The sequence below is a fragment of the Oncorhynchus kisutch genome, linkage group LG30 (assembly GCF_002021735.2).
Source record: "Oncorhynchus kisutch isolate 150728-3 linkage group LG30, Okis_V2, whole genome shotgun sequence".
Lineage (NCBI taxonomy): Eukaryota > Metazoa > Chordata > Actinopteri > Salmoniformes > Salmonidae > Oncorhynchus > Oncorhynchus kisutch.
This window is the reverse complement of record NC_034203.2, coordinates 19,319,584-19,344,271: the sequence shown is the minus strand read 5'-3', so window position 1 is coordinate 19,344,271 and position 24,688 is coordinate 19,319,584. Positions and strand designations below refer to the sequence as shown.

Here is a 24,688-nt window from a genome sequence, read left to right as displayed (position 1 = left end):
CCTCCGTATACAGTTATGTTTTCTATGGACGAAGTTGTTCTCGAGGGACTCCTGGGAATGTTCTGCCAGGCCTATTTTTGGTTTTATTTGTTAATATCCTGGGAAAGTCACTTGATGTTAAGGGGTCAGTTGACACCATATTTAGTAGGCCATTAATAAATCTTAACTGCTACGTGATGTCTGATTTATGAGGATGATGTCAAATGTGCTGAAATATTGAGAGGGTGTCACTGTTCAGATTTTTGCTTTAGGCTAACATTGTTTTAATTGTTGTGGCTATAAAAAAAGTCACTGCTTGTATTTCAAATTGAAAGTGTGAACTGTTGAGTATGTAGGTGAGTTTAAGATTAGTTTGTTTTGCTCTGGAGATATTTGGTTTTAAAGCAGGCGAGTGACTAGCCTACTGTAGCTGCAGTGAATAGTGTGATTGTACTGTGGCCCAAGGACAGCAGCAGCTCTGTTTCTGAGTCCTAGCACACTCAGGATGTTTGCCTCCACTTCCCTCCTCTCCCCTACCTTTTTCAAATGACTCGCCGGAGCTGTGATGTAAGCAGACAGTTCTGTGAATGACCTCAGTGGCCAGGATTCCAGAGCAGCAGGCACCAGTGTTCCAACGTCACTGCGTTCCAATGCTGAAATAACTCAATAAGGATGCCGGGCCAGCTGATCCCCAATGTCCATGTTTTTCCAGTAAGAAAAAAACCCTGTCTTCTCTTAGTGTTTTGTCATTAAGTTCCAGACATGTAACCAAAGGCCAAAAATGATCTACATTTTTAACTGAAGTTTGTTGCCTACTTTCTGAAGAATAAAATGCAACCAATGTAATTGAGAATGTAAGTTGAACTGGGAAATTGGGGATTCATTTGACTTTTTTGGCTATTCAGCACTTATTTGGTGTTGAATGAGTATCCAGTGTTCAGCCACAGTGGAATGGCAAGGTATGGTAGAACAATTATTCTCCTAGTTTTTGCTTGTTGGCTGAGCTGGCAATTTGAGTTCTATTCAGGCTGAAAGAGTGGTTGTCATGGCTGCTTCTCATATAGTGCTCAGGGTCACCATAGCAGCTGTCTACAATTTCTTCAATTAGGCTAGTAAACACTCAGAACAACAATTGCAATTTCCAGATATGGGAATACATGTTGTTAAAGTAGGTGCAGCCTAGATTTCAGATCCTATGCCTAAGCGTTAGTTTGTGTTACTCAAAAGCAAGACTTGATCCAACTGTCTGTCCCTGAATATCAAACCTAGCACCATACGGATTAAGATTATGTCCCATTTAATAAGGATTGTGGTGCCCTGCTTGAATCCTTTGAAAACGTTGACAAAGTGCATTACCCAGAGAAAGGGCATTGTGCATAAGCCTATTAAAATTTGACTGAATAAGGAAGACCGAAGAAAGGGTTTATCAGTGGCCCTCAGACTCCTATTCAAATCAGTCATGCCTCATTTAAGGAAGTAGGCTTGGTAGTGAATTATTACAATATCATAAGTCTCTAGCTGTAGTTTAGGGTTAAACACAGATTTTATAATCCCTGTCCTCTAACAATACAGAATCGTTTTTTTTGTAATCCACCCAAACTCTCGGTTTAGGCAATGGCCTAAATCGAGTCAATGAAATTGAAATCATAAACCAATCCCATTACTGCCATAGTTCGTCCTCAGTAGTCCACATTATCCATAGAGGTGCAATGTGCTTGTATGGCCTGCTGTTTTAGACAGTTTTATATTCCCATTCATAGAAGACCAGTGGTTGACGGCCTCCCTGTGTTTGACTGCAGATAAAGGCAGGTATCTACAAATCCTCCACCCATTCCTTCGACACAAAGACGAATTGGCTGCACGACAACATTCTGGGATTCCAGGCGTTACCTGAAAGCACAGGAAGTCCCCTTCCTGTTTTAGATCCAATTCCAGATCTTTGAAGGACAGCCTGTCGTTTCCAATGGGAACAAATGAGCCATAGTGGGCAGAACAAGTAAGGAGGGGGGGCAGAGCCAAGCAAGGGCTTGCGAGATCCTATTGGTGCGTTCTAGCATCATCTGCTTATTTCCGTTAGGGAACGCCTGTGAAGTGCACGTGTGCAGTAACTCAATTTTCCTTTGCACTCCTTCTAAACAATGCCATTTGTTTTTCAAACTTTTGCAAAGGGTAACGTTTACAAACCTTATTCCACTCTGTTTATAACAGATTCTAGTTTTGGGAACTACTGTATTGAGATCAACTGTTTCATCGATGAGAAGATTTGCAGAATGTCTCCAAAATCCATCTCATTTCCTCTTCTCCCTCTGCCCACCAGTGGGCTTCATCTCACTACGATATGTGGATGCAAAACATTTATACATCCAGTGAAATATCTGTCTCATTGTTCTGTCTGTGATAGACAATGTTCCCGCTAATTTCTTTTGGCACTGAGCAAATTTTCCGGACTTGTAAATGGAAATTTGAATTCTGTGCCACTTCCAGTATCAATTTGAGCATAATGTAGGAGTGGCCTACCAAGAAAACAAATAGAGAAAATCCAATAACATTTTCACATGAAAATAGGCTATATCATAGAAATGAAAAGCTATGTGGTGTTCAATGCAAGCCTACATTCATCATCATAACTTTTTAGACTATGCAGGGCATGACATTAATTCATGTAACACCATGGGCCAAATAGGTGACTGCAAATTACATTATATTGTTGTATAATGCAAGGAACCACTTTACAAAGTACAAATCATTATTATTACCATACAGAAAACTAGACAATGTAGGCTACCCTCTGACTATTGGCTTTTTTGTATATTTAAGCCTGTTCCAAAATACTACACTGCCCCTTAAATATTAACAAGCTTTTTACCTGACTCGCTTTTCAAAGATTGCTTAAAATGTGCTAGAGGTTGACCGATTAATCGGAAGGGCCGATTTTCAAGTTTTCATAACAATCGGAAATCGGTATTCTTTGGTGCGATTTTAGCCGATTTTTCTTTTTTTTAAATATATTTTTTTTATACCTTTTTTATTTAACTAGGCAAGTCGGTTAAGAACACATTCTTATTTTCAATGACGGCCTAGGAACGGTGGGTTAACTGCCTCGTTCAGGGGCAGAACAACAGATTTTCACCTAGTCAGCTCGGGGGATCCAATCTTGCAACTTTACAGTTAACTCGTCCAACGCAATAACGACCTACCTCTCTCTCGTTGCACTCCACAAGGAGACTGCCTGTTACGCGAATGCAGTAAGCCAAGGTAAGTTGCTTGCTAGCATTAAACTTATCTTATAAAAAACAATCAATCATAATCATTAGTTAACTACTTATGGTTGATATTACTAGATATTATCTAGCGTGTCCTGCGTTGCATATAATCTGACTGATCATACAAGTATCTGACTGAGCGGTGGTAGGCAGAAGCAGGCGCGTAAACATTCATTCAAACAGCACTTTCGGGCGTTTTGCCAGCAGCTCTTCGTTGTGCGTCAAGCATTGCGCTGTTTATGACTTCAAGCCTATCAACGCCCGAGATGAGGCTGGTGTAACTGAAGTAAAATGGCTAGCTAGTTAGCACGCTCTAATAGCGTTTCAAACGTCACTCGCTCTGAGCCTTCTAGTAATTGTTCCCCTTGCTCTGCATGGGTAACGCTGCTTCGATGGTGGCTGTTATTGTTGTGTTGCTGTTTCGAGCCCAGGGAGGAGCGAGGAGAGGGACCGAAGCTATACTGTTACACTGGCAATACTAAAGTGCCTATAAGAACATCCAATAGTCAAAGGTTAGTGAAATACAAATGGTATAGAGGGAAATAGTCCTATAATTCCTATAATAACTACAACCTAAAACTTCTATAATAACTACAATATATGTACAGTGCATTTGGAAAGTATTCAGACCCCTTGACTTTTTCCAAACATTTCAGCCAACAGGTTTTTTTTTTTTTTGCAAATAAAAATGTAAAATAGATGCCTTGTTTGCATAAGTTTTCAGACCCTTTGCTATGAGACTAAACATTGAGCTCAAGTGCATCCTGTTTACATTGATCATCCGTGAGACGTTTCTACTAACTTGATTGGACATGATTTGGAAAGGCACACACCTGTCTATAAAAGGTCCCACAGTTGACAGTGCATGTCAAAGCAAAAACCAAGCCATGAGGTCGAATGAATTGTTCGTAGAGCTCCGAGACAGGATTGTGTCGAGGCACAGATCTGGGGAAGGGTACCAAAATATCTCTGCAGCATTGAAGGTCCCCAAGAACACAGTGGCCTCCATCATTATTAAATGAAAGGAGTTTGGAACCACCAAGACTCTTCCTGGAGCTGGCCCCCTGTCCAAACTGAGCCATTGGGGGAGAAGGGCCTTGGTCAGGGAGGTGACCAAGAACTTGGTCAGTCTGATAAAGCTCCGGAGTTCCTCTGTGGAGATGGGAGAACCTTCCAGAAGGACAACCATCTCTGCAGCACTCCACCAATCAGGCCTTTATGGTAGAGTGGCCAGATGGAAGCCACTCCTCAGTAAAAGGCACACTCAGTTTGCCAAAAGACACGTAAAGGACTCTCAGACCCATGAGAAACAAGATTCTCTGGTCTGATGAATCCAAGATTGAACTATTTGGCCTGAATGCCAAGTGTCACATCTGGAGGAAACCTGGGACCATCCCTACGGTGGAACATTGTGGTGGCAGCATCGTGCTGTAGGGAGGGACTGGGAGACCTGTCAGGATCAAGGGAAAGATGAATGGAGAAACGTACAGAGATCCTTGACGCAAACCTGCTCAAGGGTGGTCAGGACCTCAGATGGGGGGGCTAAGGTTCACCTTCCAACAGGACAACGACCCTAAGCACACAACCAATACAACGCAGGAGTGACTTCGGGAAGTCTCTCAATGTCCTTGAGTGGCCCAGCCAGAATACAGACTTGAACATGATCGAACATCTCTGGAGATATCTGAAAATAGCTGTGCAGCGACGCTCCCCATCCAACCTGACAGAGCTTGAGAGGATCTGCAGAGACGATTCGGAGATCCTCCCTAAATACAGATGTGCCAAGCCTGTAATGTCATACCCAAGAAGACTTGAGGCTGTAATCGCTGCCAAAGGTGTTGTGTGTAGATTGGGGGGGGGGGGAACAATTTAACAATCACCCATCAATAGAATTGTACTCTGATTCACTCTGGCTCTGCCTAAAACAAATGTAGATTGTTTTTGGTTTGTTGCATCTCTGCGCGGAGGTGTGCGGCCACACACATGCTCAGTTTAGTGGGAACATGAGGCCTAAATGTTTTTTTGCTTAGTTCTGAAATCAAATGAACAAGTTGTCTTGCAATTCATCTGGAAATGCACTACAGAGGCTTAGTCTTGGAACTAGGCTGCATTGCACATCTTCTAAATAAGTCGACCATTTGTATCTGAACCACCGTTAACTATGTCCTCCATTGGCATCAACGCAAATTAAAACTTAAACGTTCCAGTTGTGCACAGGCAACACAGAGGGCTGTCTGCGTCAATGATGGATGGTGTGGCTATGCGGGTGTATTTAGGGTTTGACTGAGGTGAACATGTCATAAAAGATCCCTCTATGTAAAGCTGCAACATGAGCAGTGTTGAATGAACAACAGACGCTTTAGTCTTCCAGGATGTGCCTCATCGCACTACTGCACTGAAGATTCAAACCTTTGCCCTGATTTCATCTCACAGCTCCAAAGGTGGTTAAGGGATAGGAGAGCGGGAATAGCCTACGTCTAGACCTTTTGCCTTTCATTCAATACAGCCTGTTATTCAAAACAATAAATAAACAGGGACTGAATAAAAAAATGTTCAGACCTCAAAAAGCAGAAGAGGATTTCGACACCCACCATCTCAGATTGTTTCTGTAGGGCAAAACAGATGATCATTTCCACAACATTATTTTGTTGAAATATAATTTGATCTCTGAGAATTGGCCATTTTCAATTTATAGGATTCATATAATATTCAATAAATGTAGTACCCAATGTCCGATTTGCACAAAAACCTCTTAAATCATTGTTAACGTGAAGAATCCCATAAAGTTATCAAACTCCATCCACGGACCCCCAAACACCACACCACGCCCACCCCAATGGCCAGTACACAGTATCAGTTCTCTGTTTGACAAGTTATATTAAGCTGCGACGTGGAATATTTTCTTTGCAGCTTTTACTATGTTATGTATTCCGAGGTATTTGTCATTAACGTCACTTACATTTTCCCTATAAATTAAGTGAAAGTACCAGGTTTTGACCACGAAATGCCGCTGTTCCCGCTACTGCCCTTTTTGTCCATTTTGCTGGTCTCTTGTGTTTATCGAAACTGTCACAACATTTTCTTTGTGACTTTGGGTAGAAAACCAGGAGTTTTTGCTCATGGTGAAAATGCTTTGTGGTCATCCTCACAATTCAATCTGTGTCCAGGAAACTGCCCCTGTGTGTGTTTGGTGAACAAGCAAACTATGAGGTGACATCAGTTCTAAGGGTTTCAGTACTATGGCCTCAGGGTTTTCAATGGTAAAAGTCCCAAAAAACACACTGTACAGTGTTTTGTAATGGTGTTGGTTTTAATGGTGTCAAGCTCATCTAGATGGCTTTACAGCAGACCCTTAGTGTCTCATGAATGACAGACATGGTCTTCAACCATCCTACTACTGAAAGAAGATCGTAGCTAAGCATGCATCTGCATCTTTCTTCTCCACTGCTTTGTCGACGTTTTGTTGAAATACAAGACCAGGAACTCCAAAATATTATGACATGATATAGCCTAATCCGCCTGTGAACATTTCCTCTTTGAGTTATTTACACTGACTGGTTCACTCTACACATGAAATGACTGAATGGTTTTTCAATCGCACACCACCACTCAGTGCTCTGCAAAGCGAAGCAGGCTTGCCAAGAGAAAGTGAGGCAGAAATAAATGGCTGTTGAAAATCCTGCTTAATGGTCAGGAGTGCAGGGCAGGGTGGCTATTTTCAGTTTGTTTTGTAGCAGCAGGCATCTTGGCAACTGTGAAGGGCTTAAGGATATTTGGCAGTGTTTTAGAGAACCTTCTGATTGTATGGTAGGAGCCTGTTAACTGGGGCCAGGTCATAGGCTGCAGCCCGAGAGGTTTTCTTATTCATATTGGATGGGGACTGTGGGAGTCTGCCTTGTTTTTTTCCCAGCTTATTCACACATGACACACCACACAAGGATGTATAGGCCTCTACATGGAGGATTGGATCTGTCATCTTAACGCCCCTATCATGAATCGTTTTTTAAAATTTTTTTTTTGTACCTTGCCAAGTCACCATGCTATTTGAAATAATATTTTGGCTGAACCTCTTTCTTTTTCCCTTCCTCCTGCCACTCCTTACAAATTCAGGTTACGTTTTATATGATATAGAAGATTTATTGGTAGGCTGCCTAGACTAATAGGCTAGATATGAACCTCACACTTTGGTTGTGTGTCACTGTGAGGAAACCTTTCTCTCTTGGAGAGAGGAGACATGGTTTATTGGTCATCTTTAACAAAGGAGAGAAATGCTTCCTGCACTGGAAGATTAATCCTCTCTCTAAACCAGGGCTGTTCAAGGTCGGTCGTGGAGGGCCGTAACACTCCTGGTTTCCATCCTCTCCTTTTAATAAGGGACTAATTCAGACCTGGGACACCAGGTGAGTGCAATTAACTACCAGGTAGAAACAAAAACCAGAAGAAGTGTTTCAGGCCTTCAGAACTGGAATTGAACAGCTCTAAACCTCCTAATTTACCAAGGTCAATGCTGCATAAGTGTTGTGCTATCTAGAAACGAGGTAAACGGCTATGCAGCACCATAACAGGTTTGAAATGAAGTGTTGTGACTACAGGAGAGTGATGGGGAGAAGAGGGAGATTAGGTCTACGTCTATCATTGTATGCCCTCCCTCCCAACCACCCTACAATGGCTCAGCAGAGGGAGATCAGAGGAGGAAATGGAATGTTCCCTGTGTTCTTCTGTCCCACCCCAGCTTGCACCAAAGCAGCCATGCTGTCATTAGGGGGTTGGGATGGGGGGCAGGATTTCCCTTCCCTTCTGAAAATCAAAACAAGAAACTAACCTGTGCTGTTTAAAAAAAATAAGCACTTGTGTTTCAGTTTTTCTATCATCCTGGTGAGTGGAAGAACACACAGGTTAGGAAACTAGGCTGATTGTGTGTTAAGAGAATGACTTGAGCTAGTTTTGTGTACTGATTGAGTTGCTGTTTTCTCCGATGCCTTTTTCTGTTTTGTAGTCCCTTTGGTGTAGCTAAGCTGTTGAATTCCAGTGATGGGATAATCATTTTACGCAGCTATTTAGCATTATTATAACAGCATTAAGCCATGTTTCCTCTCACGAAGAGAAATAATTTAACACCTCTTGGCTGGTTGGGGTGTCAAATACCATACCATACTATACTGCGTGTTTTATCAGAGAACCAGCAGTACTCCGGACCTCAGAGTAAGATTTGAACACTCCTTTCCTATAGGCCCATAGTGCATTACTTTTGACCATAGCCCTGGGTATAGGGTGCCATTTAAAACACAGACATTAGTATTTTGCAGGGGGGATGTTCAATGCTTTGTCACCCTATACCCCCCCTCCCTCTTCACTCACTATTATTCATGGTCTGATTTATTGCCCTTTTTAATGGCAAGGTGCTATTTTTAGATCGGGCGGTGTTCATGCTCTCATAGGTCCTGGGTACAGTCCTGATTTCCGACAGGGCTGAATAAAGACGTCAATGTGGCCATTGGATAAAGCCATTCCAGCAGCCCAAAGTCATTTTTCCTGTGCTCCAGATCGGAGACAGTATTTACCCTTACGTCACAATGGGAGAAGCATCAGCCAGACTCTCAGGGAGATGAGTTATGGGACTGGAATAGTAAGTCAGTCTAACTGTCATCAGGCAACAACTCTTCAATCGAAAAGGTTGTTGTCTCGCAATGCATATTTGGCGGTCTCATTCTCACGCTACGTTGACTAGAACATAAAGCCACACACACACAAACACACGGACATGCATTGCCAAACAACGCTACTGCCACATTCTGGAGTATTTTAACAAGGCTGAGTGGCTGACGACTTCAAGGTCTTTGCTGTGTGAACACACGAGATTGACTGCCAACTCTGACACTCTGTTCAGAGGTGGGTGCTAAGTACTGTTGGCAGGCAAATGTTTGACATCCCTACTGGTGTGTCTGAGTTGAAGTCAACACTTTATTGGTTTCTGATGCAGCTGGAATCATTTAGTCACTTGTCCATACATATATTATTTACAGTATGTACAACAGCTGGCAGTATCTATACCACAATGCAGTTGTGAGCATACTAGGTGTTCTATTTTATACTACAACGTCAATCTAACTGAATATGGATGTTGTGTTGGTTGAATGTTCCAGGCAAGTTCCAGAATGTTCTTCAGCTGGTGAACCTCTTCTTGTGTTGGCTAATGGCAGCTGGTTCAGCAGGCTTTGGCAGTGTTGGCAGGGATGTTTGGTTTGGGGGGGCTGTGACTCTGGCTCCTTGAAGACAACTGTGTCTGGTCCTTTCTGCACTCTAGCCAGGTGGACTAGCCTTTCGGACACTTTCTGCACCACCCACTGCTTCGACCTCTTGCGGAAGATTTGTTTAATGCAAGTCTCCTGGAAAGACATGAAGACTGACCATGAGGATGTGTAACCATACAATAAACCATGTTCATCTGTAAACAAACAAAAGGGTACGGTAGACCGGTATGCGTTTTGTTACTCATTCAATAATGGGGCATTGAGATGGGCCGTTAACGAAGATGTGAAAAGTTTGAGGGGGGCTTGACTTGTCGAACGTCTAGTCGTGTATTGTTGTATATGAGCACCTACAGTTGTACTGGTGAGTAGACAAGTACTGCCAACAATAGTGAGTTGTCTAGAAGAGTATACTAACTACCCCTTTCCCCCATGCCGAAGACCTGACTGCAAGGGTGTGAAAAGTCTTGTGGAAAGTTTAGCACTGGTCTTGTAGATAGTTTAGTGTATTGGGGATTTTGTATTTTTTTCCCCCATGTCAATAGATCATGCATACTAACCTTCACACACGATACCCACCCTCAAAAGACACGAGTCAGTCACCCACACCATCCTCTCCTTACTAATACCAAATTCTCTCAAATTTAGACTTAATGCTTTGCATGAACAATCAACTAATCCTCCATAATACAGAGAGAACAACAGTAGAAATCTAAGTTTATTTATCACATGCGCCAAATACAACAGGTGTAGTAGACCTTACAGTATTATGCTTACAAGCCCTAATCAACAGTGCAATTTTTAAGAAAAAAAATGGATATTAGGTAAACAATGGATAAGTTTAAAAAAAAACTGAAAATAACAGAACCGGTACAGAGTCAATGTTCGTTGGGCTAACTGAGGTAATATGTAGGTATAGTTAAAGTGAATATGCATAGATGATAAACAGAGAGTAGTAGCAGCATAAAAGAGAGGTTGGGGTGGTGAGTGGCGGGACACAATGCAAATAGTCTGGGTAGCCATTTGATCACCTGTTCAGGAGTCTTATGGTTTGGGGGTAAAAGCTGTTAAGAAGCCTTTTGAACCTAGACTTGGCGCTCCGATACCGCTTGCCATGCGGTAGCAGAGAGAACAGTCTATAACTGGGGTGGCTGGAGTCTTTGACAATTTTTAGGGCCATCCTCTGACACCTCTTTAGAGGTCCTGGATGTTAGGCAGCTTAGCCCCAGTGATGTACTGGGCCGTACACACTACTAGGGCTGGGCGATATGGAAAACAAATTATCACGATAGATATATATTTAATTTGATAAATATAATTATCATGATATTAATCAAATAATGTTTAAAAGGTACATATTTCCTTTGTTTCTTATTTATTGTTAGAAGTACAACTCACAAATAACATCAACTTTAAAAAAAAGCTGTAAACCCTTAAGTCATGAGCAAGAAGTAAAAAAAGAATATGGTGCAAGTCAATATGCATTATAACTGTCAGCCTAATGTCACAAAGCAGTTTATGTTGGGGTAGTTCTTGTCTGACAAGTTACAAGCAAGAAAGACAAGTCTGTCTACTAGAGGTCGACCGATTAATCGGAATGGCCGATTTTAATTAGGGCCGATTTCAAGCTTTCAACAATCGGAAATCGATATTTTTGGACACCGATTTTGCCGTTTTTTAAATGTATTTGAGAACTGCATTTGGATTGGTAGCCACAAACCACAGTTGGGTCACCTGCTACTGTCTTCCCTTCCACTGGTATACTGTTATGTTAAGTTTTTTTCTTTCTGTCGTCTGGTGGTCAAAGCAAGACTGTAAAAACAGTCTGCACTCACTCACTCACACACACACACGTATTTGTTTGATTGGGATCAAGTCCGGGCTGTGACTGGGCCACTCAAAGACATTGAGAGACTTGACTCAAAGCCACTCCTGCGTTGTCTTCGCTGTGTGCGTAAGGTCATTGTCCTGTTGGAAGTTGAACCTTAGCCCCAGTCTGAAGTCCTGAGCGCTCTGGAGCAAGTTTTCATCAAGGATCTCTCCGTACTTTCCTCCGCTCATCTTTCCCTCGATCCTGACTTGTCTCCCAGTCTCTGCCGCTGAAAAGCATCCCTACAGCACGATGCTGCCACCACCATGCTTCACCGTAGGGATGGTGCCACACTCCAGACATGACGCTTGGCATTCAGGCCAAAGAGTTCAATCTTGGTTTCATCAGACCAGAGAATATTGTTTCTCATGGTTTGAGAGTGCTTTAGGTGCCTTTTGGCAAACTCCAAGCAGCCTGTCGTGCCTTTTACTGAGGAGTGGCTTCCGTCTTGCCTGATTGGTGGAGTGCTGCAGAGATGGTTGTCCTTCTGGAAGGTTCTCCCATCTCCCTGACCAAGACCCTTCTCTCCCGATTGCTCAGTTTGGCTGGGCGGCCAGCTCCAGGAAGAGTCTTGATGGTACCAAACTTCTTCCATTTATGAATGATGGAGGCCAGTGTGTTCTTGGGGACCTTCAATGCTGCTTACAGCTTTTGGTACCCAGATCTGTGCCTCGACACAGTCCTGTGTCGGAGCTCTAAGAACAATTCCTTCAACCTCATGGCTTGGTTTTTGCTCTGACATGCACTGTCAACTGTGGGACCTTTTTATATAGACAGGTGTGTGTGCCTTTCCAGATCATGTCCAATCAATTGAATTTACCATAGGTGGAATGCAATGTACAGTGCCTTGCGAAAGTATTCGGCCCCCTTGAACTTGACCTTTTGCCACATTTCAGGCTTCAAACATAAAGATATAAAACGGTATTTTTTTGTGAAGAATCAACAACAAGTGGGACACAATCATGAAGTGGAACGACATTTATTGGATATTTAAAACTTTTTTAACAAATCAAAAACTGAAAAATTGGGCGTGCAAAATTATTCAGCCCCTTTACTTTCAGTGTAGCAAACTCTCTCCAGAAGTTCAGTGAGGATCTCTGAATGATCCAATGTTGACCTAAATGACTAATGATGATAAATACAATCCACCTGTGTGTAATCAAGTCTCTGTATAAATGCACCTGCACTGTGATAGTCTGAGGTCCGTTGAAAGCGCAGAGAGCATCATGAAGAACAAGGAACACACCAGGCAGGTCCGAGATACTGTTGTGAAGAAGTTTAAAGCCGGATTTGGATACAAAAAGATTTCCCAAGCTTTAAACATCCCAAGGAGCACTGTGCAAGCGATAATATTGAAATGAAAGGAGTATCAGACCACTGCAAATCTACCAAGACCTGGCCGTCCCTCTAAACTTTCAGCTCATACAAGGAGAAGACTGATCAGAGATGCAGCCAAGAGGCCCATGATCACTCTGGATGAACTGCAGAGATCTACAGCTGAGGTGGGAGACTCTGTCCATAGGACAACAATCAGTCGTATATTGCACAAATCTGGCCTTTTATGGAAGAGTGGCAAGAAGAAAGCCATTTCTTAAAGATATCCATAAAAAGTGTAGTTTAAAGTTTGCCACAAGCCACCTGGGAGACACACCAAACATGTGGAAGAAGGTGCTCTGGTCAGATGAAACCAAAATTGAACTTTTTGGCAACAATGCAAAACGTTATGTTTGGCGTAAAAGCAACACAGCTCATCACCCTGAACACACCATCCCCACTGTCAAACATGGTGGTGGCAGCATCATGGTTTGGGCCTGCTTTTCTTCAGCAGGGACAGGGAAGATGGTTAAAATTGATGGGAAGATGGATGGAGCCAAATACAGGACCATTCTGGAAGAAAACCTGAGTCTGCAAAAGACCTGAGACTGGGATGGAGATTTGTCTTCCAACAAGACAATGATCCAAAACATAAAGCAAAATCTACAATGGAATGGTTCAAAAATAAACATATCCAGGTGTTAGAATGGCCAAGTCAAAGTCCAGACCTGAATCCAATCGAGAATCTGTGGAAAGAACTGAAAACTGCTGTTCACAAATGCTCTCCATCCAACCTCACTGAGCTGTTTTGCAAGGAGGAATGGGAAAAAAAATCTCTCGATGTGCAAAACTGATAAAGACATACCCCAAGCAACTTACAGCTGTAATCGCAAAAGGTGGCGCTACAAAGTATTAACTTAAGGGGGCTGAATAATTTTGCACGCCCAATTTTTCAGTTTTTGATTTGTTAAAAAAGTTTGAAATATCCAATAAATGTCGTTCCACTTCATGATTGTGTCCCACTTGTTGTTGATTCTTCACAAAAAAATACAGTTTTATATCTTTGTTTGAAGCCTGAAATGTGGCAAAAGGTCGCAAAGTTCAAGGCGCCCGAATACTTTCGCAAGGCACTGTAGTTGTAGAAACATCTCAAGGATGATCAATGGAAACAGGATGCACCTGAGCTCAATTTTGAGTCTAATAGCAAAGGATCTGAATACTTATTTAAATATGGTATTTCTGTTTTCTATTTTTAATACATTTGCTAACATTTCTAAACCTGTTTTCGCTTTGTCTTATGGTGTGTTGTGTGTAAATTGATGAGGAAATACATGTATTTAATCAAATCAAATTTATTTATATAGCCCTTCGTACATCATCTGATATCTCAAAGTGCTGTACAGAAACCCAGCCTAAAACCCCAAACAGCAAGCAATGCAGGTGTAGAAGCACGGTGGCTAGGAAAAACTCCCTAGAAAGGCCAAAACCTAGGAAGAAACCTAGAGAGGAACCAGGCTATGTGGGGTGGCCAGTCCTCTTCTGGCTGTGCCGGGTGGAGATTATAACAGAACATGGCCAAGATGTTCAAATGTTCATAAATGACCAGCATGTTCGAATAATAAGAAGGCAGAACAGTTGAAACTGGAGCAGCAGCACGGCCAGGTGTATTGGGGACAGCAAGGAGTCATCATGTCAGGTAATCCTGGGGCATGGTCCTAGGGCTCAGGTCCTCCGAGAGAGAGAAAGAAAGAGAGAAGGAGAGAATTAGATTCACACAGGACACCGAATAGGACAGGAGAAGTACTCCAGATATAACAAACTGACCCCAGCCCCCCGACACACAAACTACTGCAGCATAAATACTGGAGGCTGAGACAGGAGGGGTCAGGAGACACTGTGGACCCATCCGAGGACACCCCCGGACAGGGCCAAACAGGAAGGATATAACCCCACCCACTTTGCCAAAGCACAGCCCCACACCAGTAGAGGGATATCTTCAACCACCAACTTACCATCCTGAGACAGGGCCGAGTATATTTAATCCATTTTAGGATAAGGCTGTAATATAGCAAAATGTAGAAAAACGAATGGGGTCTGAATATTTTTCCGAATGCGTTCTATTAGTGTTTTATTTTTCTGATTTAAAAAAATATATATATATATTTTTATTTTTACAAATGTTAGTAATACTGCAAAAATGGGGCAAAGCAATTCACTTTTTTTCTTTATACAAAGTGTTATGTTTGGGGCCGATCCAACACAACATATTACTGAGTACCACTCTCAATATTTCCAAGCATAGTGGTGGCTGCATTATGTTTTTATTTAACCTTTATTTAACCTTTATTCAAATTCTTATTTATAGTGATGGCCTACTCCAGCCAAACCCTCCACTAACCCGGACGACGCTGGGCCAATTGTGCGCCACCCTATGGGACTCCCAATCACGGCCGGTTGTGATACAGCCTGCGATCGAACCAGGGTCTCTAGTGATGCCTCTAGCACTGTGATGCAGTGCCTTAGACTGCTGTGCCACTCAGGAGCCCTATGGGTTAACCTCTTTGCACACGGAACCCGGTAGCGGGCTGTAATTCGACAACATACGGTGATCGCTACATAAATAGTCATATTAAACATTCATGAAAATACAAGTGTCTCACGTGTCGAAAGCCTAGAATCTTGCTAATCCAACTGCGTTGTCAGATTTAAAAAAGGATTTACTGCGAAAGAATACGATGCGATTATCTGAGGATAGAGCCCCATAAAAAACATCTATTTCAACCAGCACAGGCGTAACAAAATCACAAACTGCAATAAAATTAATTGTTTACCTTTGACGATTTTCCTCTGTTTGCAATCCCAATGCTCATTGTTACACAATGAATAGTTTTTTGTCTGATAAAATACATTTTTATAGCCTAACACAAAACATTTTGTGAACCGCTTGTGTCGTGAATTCCATCTCATTCCATTTTCTACGACACATTCGAGGTAAATACACACACAGAACGTGACTTTTCCAGTCATGTTTGGTCTCATTGCAATCAACTGGTTTGTTTGTAACACAACCAAACCTGAAGGGTCATTTCGCGGGATGTATTGACTAGAAAGAAACCGATTTGAAGACAACAAGTAATGACATCATTGTGCTCCAATGATTTGCCTGCTGTTTCGTTGATTGACTGTCTTTTAACCCAATGACCACTGATCGTCTTGAAATCTAGCTGGGTAGATAGCCAATGAGTTGAGGTAAACGGCAATATGTAATGTTATGTGTTGGAAGACCAACCCATGTTGTAAACTCTGGCGTAAAGAGGTTCATTCGCCATTGACGATTCATACCGGAAGGAGCAACGCATGTTGCGCACAGCATTGTTTTGGTAAAGCGCATATTCAGCTGTATATATATCAATCAGTATGGCGACGAAATCAGGAAAAGCTAAATCTTAAGTCTATGTCTACAGATGTACACACAATTTTAGAAGAAATTGATCGAGGACGATTCATTTAGCGATCCTCAAATGGAGGAATATTTTTTTGAACAGAGAGGACATCGTTTTGGACTGGTAAGTTCTTCTCATGCTTATGCCGTTGTTTGAAATTAATAATATGAAATAGACTATTTGAGGTTGTTGGGGGGGAGGGCAGGCCCACAACAATGGCCAAAGTGAAATGGAGACAGTAAATCCAGCTGGTATGTTGTAATATAATAAAGACAGTAGATCTACCTGGTCTGTCATAATATAATAGAGACAGTAGATCTAGCTGAAATGTCATAATATAAATGAGACAGTAAATCTAGCAGGTCTATAATAATATATTCAACCTTATGTTCCCTGTACTCTATATACAGTGGGGCAAAAAAGTATTTAGTCAGCCACCAATTGTGCAAGTTCTCCCACTTAAGATGAGAGGCCTGTAATTTTCATCATAGGTACACTTCAACTATGACAGACAAAATGAGAAAAGAAAATACAGAAAATCACATTGTAGGATTTTTTAATTAATTAATTTGCGAATTATGGTGGAAAATAAGTATTTGGTCAATAACAAACAAGCAAGATTTCTGGCTCTCACAGACCTGTAACTTCTTTAGGAGGCTCCTCTCCTCCACTCGTTACCTGTAATAATGGCACCTGTTTGAACTTGTTATCAGTAAATGATCGCAAGAACGGTGAGCAAAAATCCCAGAACCACACGGGGGACCTAATGAATGACCTGCAGAGAGCTGGGACCAAAGTAACAAAGCCTACCATCAGCAAGGGCATTGAAGATGAAACGTGGCTGGGTCTTTCAAACACACCGCCCGGGCAACGAAGGAGTGGCTTCATAAGAAGCATTTCAAGGTCCTGGAGTGGCCTAGCCAGTCTCCAGATCTCAACCCCATAGAACATCTTTGGAGGGAGTTGAAATTCTGTGTTGCCCAGCAACAGCCCCAAAACATCACTGATCTAGAGGAGATCTCCATGGAGGAATGGGCCAAAATACCAGCAACAGTGTGTGAAAACCTTGTGAAGACTTACAGAAAACGTTTGACCTCTGTCATTGCCAACAAAGGGTATATAACAAAGTATTGAGATAAACTTTTGTTATTGACCAAATACTTATTTTCCACCATCATTTACAAATAAATTCATAAAAAATCCTACAATGTGATTTTCTGGATTTTTTTTCTCATTTTGTCTGTCATAGTTGAAGTAGTACGGTAGTACTTGATGAAAATTACAGGCATCTCTCATCTTTTTAAGGGGGAGAACTTGCACAATTGGTGGCTGACTAAATACTTTTTTGCCCCACTGTATATCTGTTTATTATACCTGTTGATACAGGGCTCATATGTGAAGCTATTCTAACTGAACATTTTCTTTTAAAGTGACAGACTCCGAATGGGAGCCCCCAGTGCCAAGGTGTCCATCCCCCACTGAAGCTGGTTCATCCAGCTCCTGCCACAAGTGGTATTCATCTACCCAAATGAATTTCTGCAGGTATGGATGTGCTATGGCACCTGGCATCAGCAGCATAATATTGTGAAGAGGACTGAGGGTCTTCCAAATATTGAAAGTGTTATTTTGTAAATGTGTATATTTTTTTCATGTTTCTTCTAAAAAAGGGGGGGGGGGTATTTTGTATATATTTTGTATATAGTTTTTCCATTCAAAATGTATAACTTCACCAATTTGCCCACTTGGGTACATTTAGGCTACTTGTGTGGGACACCTGGGTGACTTTATGATAAATGTCATGTAGCACACTCATTTTGGAAATTATCATTCTGAAACTTTGCACAAGTACTGTTGCCATCTTGTGTTTTTCACTGAAATTGTCCCCATCATCCTATCTGAATGTTTGTTTTATCTTGTTCATTTTAAAGATGATGATAAAAATAAAAAACATATGTTTTTTTTTCATTGTATTATCTAAACCAAATCTATTGTGTTATATTCTCCTACATTCAATTCACATTTACACAAACTTCAGAGTGTTTTCTTTCAAATGGTATCAAGAATATGCATATCCTTGGTTCTGTGCCTGAGCTCCAGGCAGTTAGATTTGGGTATGTCTTCAGGCGGAAATTGAAAAAAAAAAGTACGGGGTAGCTCTAAGAGGTTTTAAATGTTATTAGAATGTATTAATGTTACCTAAAAGACCATGATGCCTAAGAGACGGCTCTAGTTTTAGGTCATACTTAATGAAATGTTTTAGGCATACTTGCCCAATAATTGTTATTTTTCTAAGCCTTTTTGTTTATAAATAAAGCCTTTTTGTTTTATAGTGATTGGTTGGTGTTGATGGATGGTGTGAAAACTAGAGAAAATACAATATTTAAAATGAAACCAAATTACAGAAACTAGATATAGGCCAATATATAGTATAGGCTGTTTTTAGCCTTCAGCCTTTATATAACCATATTAATTCATTTATATACAATATTCTGCCTATATGAACAAATGTGTATATAGGCCTAGGTTACAATATTCTACCCATATGAACACTTATTTTAGGCCTTAACTGAACCAGTTTCGGTAGTCTATATACAAAGGAAATATTGTGCCACTTGTGACCCAGCCATGCTTTTCTTTCTTCTAAAACTAAAGCATCCATATCAAGATTTTCAATCGTCAGTCTTGCTGTGGTGGGTTTCAAGTTGTGCTCCCTCCATTTCTGTCCCTGATAAAGATGTGCACTCCAATAATCCCAGATGACAAAGGCAAGGCGGAGTGACTATGGCCTGTAGCTAGCCCCCAGTGGGACTCCTCTCCCATTTCCTCTCTGATCACAGAGGACTGGAGCCCAGCCAGGGCACCACATTTAGCAGGACACATGAATATTTATGACACCATGCCATTCAGTTCGGGGTGGCCGGCAGCCGAGTGAGTGACATACAGTGGGGAGAACAAGTATTTGATACACTGCTGATTTTGCAGGTTTTCCCTACTTACAAAGCATGTAGAGATCTGTAATTTTTTTAAATCATAGGTACACTTCAACTGTGAGAGATGGAATCTAAAACAAAAATCCAGAAAATCACATTGTATGATTTTTAAGTAATTAATTTACGTTTTATTGCATGACATAAGTATTTGATAACCTACCAACCAGTAAGAATTCCGGCTCTCACAGACCTGTTAGTTTTTCTTTAAGAAGCCCTCCTGTTCTCCACTCATTACCTGTATTAACTGCACCTGTTTGAACATGTTACCTGTATAAAAGACACCTGTCCACACACTCAATCAAACAGACTCCAACCTCTCCACAATGGCCAAGACCAGAGAGCTGTGTAAGGACATCAGGGATAAAATTGTAGACCTGCACAAGGCTGGGATGGGCTACAGGACAATAGGCAAGCAGCTTGGTGAGAAGGCAACAACTCTGTTGGAGCAATTATTAAAAAATGGAAGAAGTTCAAGATGACGGTCAATAACCCTTGGTCTGGGGCTCCAAGCAAGATCTCACCTCGTAGGGCATCAATGATCATGAGAAAGGTGAGAGATCAGCCCAGAACTACATGGCAGGACCTGGTCAATGACCTGAAGAGAGCTGGGACCACAGTCTCAAAGAAAACCATTAGTAACACACTACGCCGTCATGGATTAAAATCCTGCAGCGCACGCAAGGTCCCCCTGCCCAAGCCAGCGCATGTCCAGGCCTGTCTGAAGTTTGCCAATGACCATCTGGATGATCCAGAGGAGGAATGGGAGAAGGTCATGTGGTCTGATGAGACAAAAATAGAGCTTTATGGTCTAACCTCCACTCGCCGTGTTTGGAGGAAGAAGAAGGATGAGTACAACCCCAAGAACACCATCCCAAACCGTGAAGCATGGATGTGGAAACATCATTCTTTGAGGATGCTTTTCTGCAAAGGGGACATGACGACTGCACCGTATTGAGGGGAGGATGGATGGGGCCATGTATCGCGAGATCTTGGCCAAAAACCTCCTTCCCTCCTTCCCGTAAGAGCCGTGGCTGGGTCTTCCAGCATGACAACGATCTGAAACACACAGCCAGGGCTACTAAGGAGTGGCTCCATAAGAAGCATCTCATGGTCCTGGAGTGGCCTAGCCAGTCTCCAGACCTGAACCTAATAGAAAATCTTTGAAGGGAGCAGAAAGTCCGTATTGCCCAGCGACAGCCCCGAAACCTGAAGGATCTGGAGAAGGTCTGTATGGAGGAGTGGGCCAAAATCCCTGCTGCAGTGTGTGCAAACCTGGTCAAGAACTACAGGAAACATATGATCTCTGTAATTGCAAACAAAGGTTTCTGTACCAAATATTAAGTTCTGCTTTTCTGATGTATCAAATACTTATGTCACGCAATAAAATGCAAATTAATTACTTAAAAATCATACAATGTGATTTTCTGGATTTTTGTTTTAGATTCCGTCTCTCACAGTTGAAGTGATATGATAAAAAATGACAGACCTCTACATGCTTTGTAAGTAGGAAAACCTGCAAAATTGGCAGTGTATCAAATACTCGTTCTCCCCATTGTATAAGCCACATGGTCTACGTCATGTGGTAGTTGATGATGGAAAATGCCACAGTGGCTGGGTTGAATGGATGTTATGATTGATATTTGAGGAATGACTCCAATAACCAACATTTTGTGAATGCTAGTAATGGGTATTGAATAGGAAGTATACCCATGAGAACATGTGTAATCAAAACATTTTCCATGTTCAGGACCACTTCACTGTGGAATTGCCAGTGCTGCACTTTTCGCTCTTAACTCGATGAGTGTATGCGCTAAACTACTTCAGCATCCATTGACACACAGTCCCCATCATGGATACTGTTATGTTCCCCGGCGTTAAAGACACCCCCTCCAGTTCCACGGAGTTAATGGCACCCCCCCCAGTTCCCTGGAGTTAATGGCACCCCCTCCAGTTCCCTGTAGTTAATGGCACTCCCTTGACAATCATAAATTGTTTGAATGACTTACTAATGCTCCCATCTCCTGTTTTAAATTAGGCGTACTAGAAATGTCAAAAGGCATAATGTTTTTTTCTTTTGCTCTCAAGTGTAACATTGGTTAATTATGCCCTACAACTAAAAACCCCTCTGGAGGTCTTCTTCACACTTACATTTTAAATGTGTGAAGGACTCCAGTGAATGGCAGAGGTCTAATTTAATTTAGCCGACATAATGTGTTTTGTAGCAAATGGATTGCAGGAGTATTGTGGCCTATTTATGCTGTCTAGACTGTTATGCTGACAGTGGAAGTTACACAATGTACGTAATGCAATATTTTGTTGGAACATCTGATTGAGAAACATTGCCTAGTCTTCGGGGTGTTTGTGACGTCTATGAAAAATGTATATTCATATCATGGCGCAGTAATGACAACAAACAGTCCTTTCCATCTTTTAACAAGATCTCCAAGACCGATCTCAAAAAAAGATCTTGACTGTTGATACGGAAAACCACAACCTGAGGCCTACAGTATAATAGCATCTGATTGGAGCATCTAAGGAAGCTTACGTATACATCTGACACCCCACTTCCTCTCAGGAAGGCTACAGTCAGCCAGTAAGCAAGATACTGAACTCTCAGACCTGAAACGTACTACTCAAATACGGAACATTACCAATACACAAAGAAATGGTCGCTGTAGTCTGTTAAAATATTACAAAGCTGTCAACCAACCATCAGGTTTAGTAGCCATTCGATGGTGACCTTCATCTGAAAGCTTTTAGGTTTACATTCGATTATGAGTCTACCGAGAAAGTTTCCAGAGCACAGCAGACAATCCGGTCCGAAACCACCTCAGTTTGGCATGGAGGGTTCTTACCACTGGCACCATTACAGAACGCGCTGGCTGAAGCAGCACTCCAAGTCCTCTCCTGAGCAGCCACTGAGCGGCTACGAGTGGAGGACCTCTGCCAGGCTGACACCTAAAATACCAAACGTGCCAAGGTTGGACAGTAATGATCACATCGTAATGGAACCTATCCACTTCAGGGTATTGAGTCTACCTAGGAGGACTACCACCACCACCAGCAGTACCGGACCTGTGGAGCAGCACAGTGGGCAGGGGAGGATGCGGTCTCTGCTCTCCCTGATTCCCTACCAAAGGTCTGTGTCAGAGCCAGGGGCTGGCAGCAGCACAAAGCAGACTGCAGTCAGGAAGGTGCGCTTAGACGAGCAGGAGCAAAATGTCCCCTTTGTCCACGGCCTGTTGTCCTCTGTATCACAGAGGATCAGTAGGATTCTCAGCATCAAGGATGAGCCAGACCCTGAGAACCAAGTGCCTGGTAGGAGAGCTCTCTCTCTACTCTCTCACTCAGTCACTCACTCTCTCAATCTCTCAGTTCAATTTAAGGGGCTTTATTGGCATGGGAAACGTGTTAACATTGCCAAAGCAAGTGAGGTAGATAATATACAAAAGTGAAATAAACAATAAAATTACACATATAGAAGTTTCAAAAGAATAAAGACATTAAAAATGTCATTATGTATATTTACAGTGTTGTAACAATGTACAAATGGTTAAAGTACACAAGAGAAAATAAATTAGCATAAATATGGGTTGTATTTACAATGGTGTTTGTTCTTCAGGTTAGGAAGTGCAGCTCAGTTTCCACCTCATTTTGTGGGCAATGTGCACATAGCCTGTCTTCTTTTGAGAGCCATGTCTGCCTATGGCGGCCTTTCTCAATAGCAAGGCTATGCTCACTGAGTCTGTACATAGTCAAAGCTTTCCTTAAGTTTGGGTCAGTCACAATGGTCAGGTATTCTGCCACTGTGTACTCTCTGTTTAGGGCCAAATAGCATTCTTATTTACTCAGTTTTTTTTGTTAATTCTTTCCAATGTGTCAAGTAATTATCTTTTTGTTTTCTCATGATTTGCTTGGGTCTAATTGTGCTGCTGTCCTGGGGTTCTGTGGGGTGTGTCTCTCTCTCTCTCTCTCTCTCTCTCTCTCTCTCTGTCCATCCTCTTTAGATTGACATAGGGACAATTATTCTAATAGTGCCCACTTTAGATTTCTGTTGCTATTATTTACTGCAATACAGGTGTGTACATTTTAGTTATTTAGAAGATACCATTAACCAGAGTGACTTACAGTAGTGAGTGCATACATTTTCAGATCTTTCCTCTGTGCTGTGGGGAGGAGTCTGCTGCTAATTGATAGTAAGGGATCTGCCTTTGGCCTGCCTTTCCAATAAAGGAGTAGATATTCACAATTTAATTGACTCAAATCCTGTAATGCTCAACCAAAGAGCAGGGTGTATGATTTTTTTTTGCTGAAGGTTAATGCTAATTGGATTTTCCAACTAAACTATCACATGACATGTAATACTCTGAGGCTCAAAAAAATTATGACTGCATTTTGTCTTCCTATTCCCGACAACCAACATGAAAAGGAAGAAACATCTTGCCTGAAAATTGCTAGATCGTTTCTGATCTGAAGAACCATGGTATTTTATTTCCCATCATCATATGAGAATTGAGCGGTGCGTGATAGCCCTGTTGATTTGTCATGCTGAAATGAATGGAAACATTCGCGGATATCTTTCACCCCACAGCACATCTGCAGTGTGTATGCTCAGGTCACACATGCATTTAGACCAACTGTAATTCAAGAGCAGAAATGACAATGCTTATTCAACCGTGGTTTGGCGTTCTTCTATTTCATGTTCCTGAAATGAGTCATAAGGGAACATTGGGGCCAGATATCCTCAAAAAGAACTGTTGTAGGGTTGGTTAGGACTGATGTGTTACATTGGCTTTTGTAGGGGAAAACACACTTTGGTGATTTAAATTTCACTTCCTTATGTTAAAAAAATGCATTTTACCAAGACAAATGTGGTTATTCATGTTCTGAATCGTTCAGTAGGGTCTTTCTCTAACATGTCATTAACATTGTATCCAAAAAGTTGGATTTAATAAAGTAATACATCCGATAATAAGCACTGAGCTCTGTTGACATTGGGGTTGCAGGTTTCTCTTTTGAGGATTTTACATTTTGTGGTCGTCGCCGTCATCAATGTTGTTTCCGCGTGTCTTAAAAGCAGAGTTAGCGTGACACAAGCTGAATTGAAAATAAAAAGCCTGGAATTTCACACAGACGCTTGTTTTTGGAAAAATAAAAGTAAAAATAATTTGAAATTCATATGTAAAGCGTGCACAAAAATATGAAAATACTTTTGAACGGATTATGATGGTGATATAAGGTTTGGACCATTGGTTTTCTTAGAGGATTATCTACACAATGAACATTATTTTACCCATTGGTCTAAAGGTGCGTTTTTGATTGGACACCCTAGCTTTTGTGTAATAAGTCTCACGACACTGTGGTCTAAGATGTGTAAATATTCCTACTTTTTCTAAGGGTCTGAAGGTGTAGTCCACTAGGCCCTGTGGACAATTTACGCTGTCACAAAAATGGCTTCCCTGTGTATTTGTAACATGTTTAGTTTATTGAGGAGGGGGGTGAGGATATGTAGGGGGGTGGGGGAGGGTATTGCCTGAGTGGTAATCATCCTTATTATGCAGCAGTGTTCTCAAACATTTCA

The 24,688-nt window shown here is 41.7% G+C and overlaps 1 protein-coding gene across 5 annotated transcripts in view; it reads left to right on the top strand.

The window, feature by feature from the left end:
- Positions 1–24,688, top strand: part of LOC109874610 (ras GTPase-activating protein nGAP) — a 92,889-nt gene that overhangs the window by 2,257 nt on the left and 65,944 nt on the right. For 3 of the 5 annotated variants that reach the window (XM_020466600.2, XM_020466601.2, XM_031810149.1), the window contains exon 1: positions 21,703–22,425. The exons of 1 other annotated variant lie outside the window; for it this stretch is intronic. In XM_020466600.2, the coding sequence (XP_020322189.1) occupies positions 21,882–22,425 (544 nt within the window). In that variant the 5' untranslated portion in view covers positions 21,703–21,881. Of the gene's footprint in view, positions 1–21,689; positions 22,426–24,688 lie in introns of those variants that run through there. One more of the 5 variants, XM_020466599.2, reaches the window with a different exon arrangement.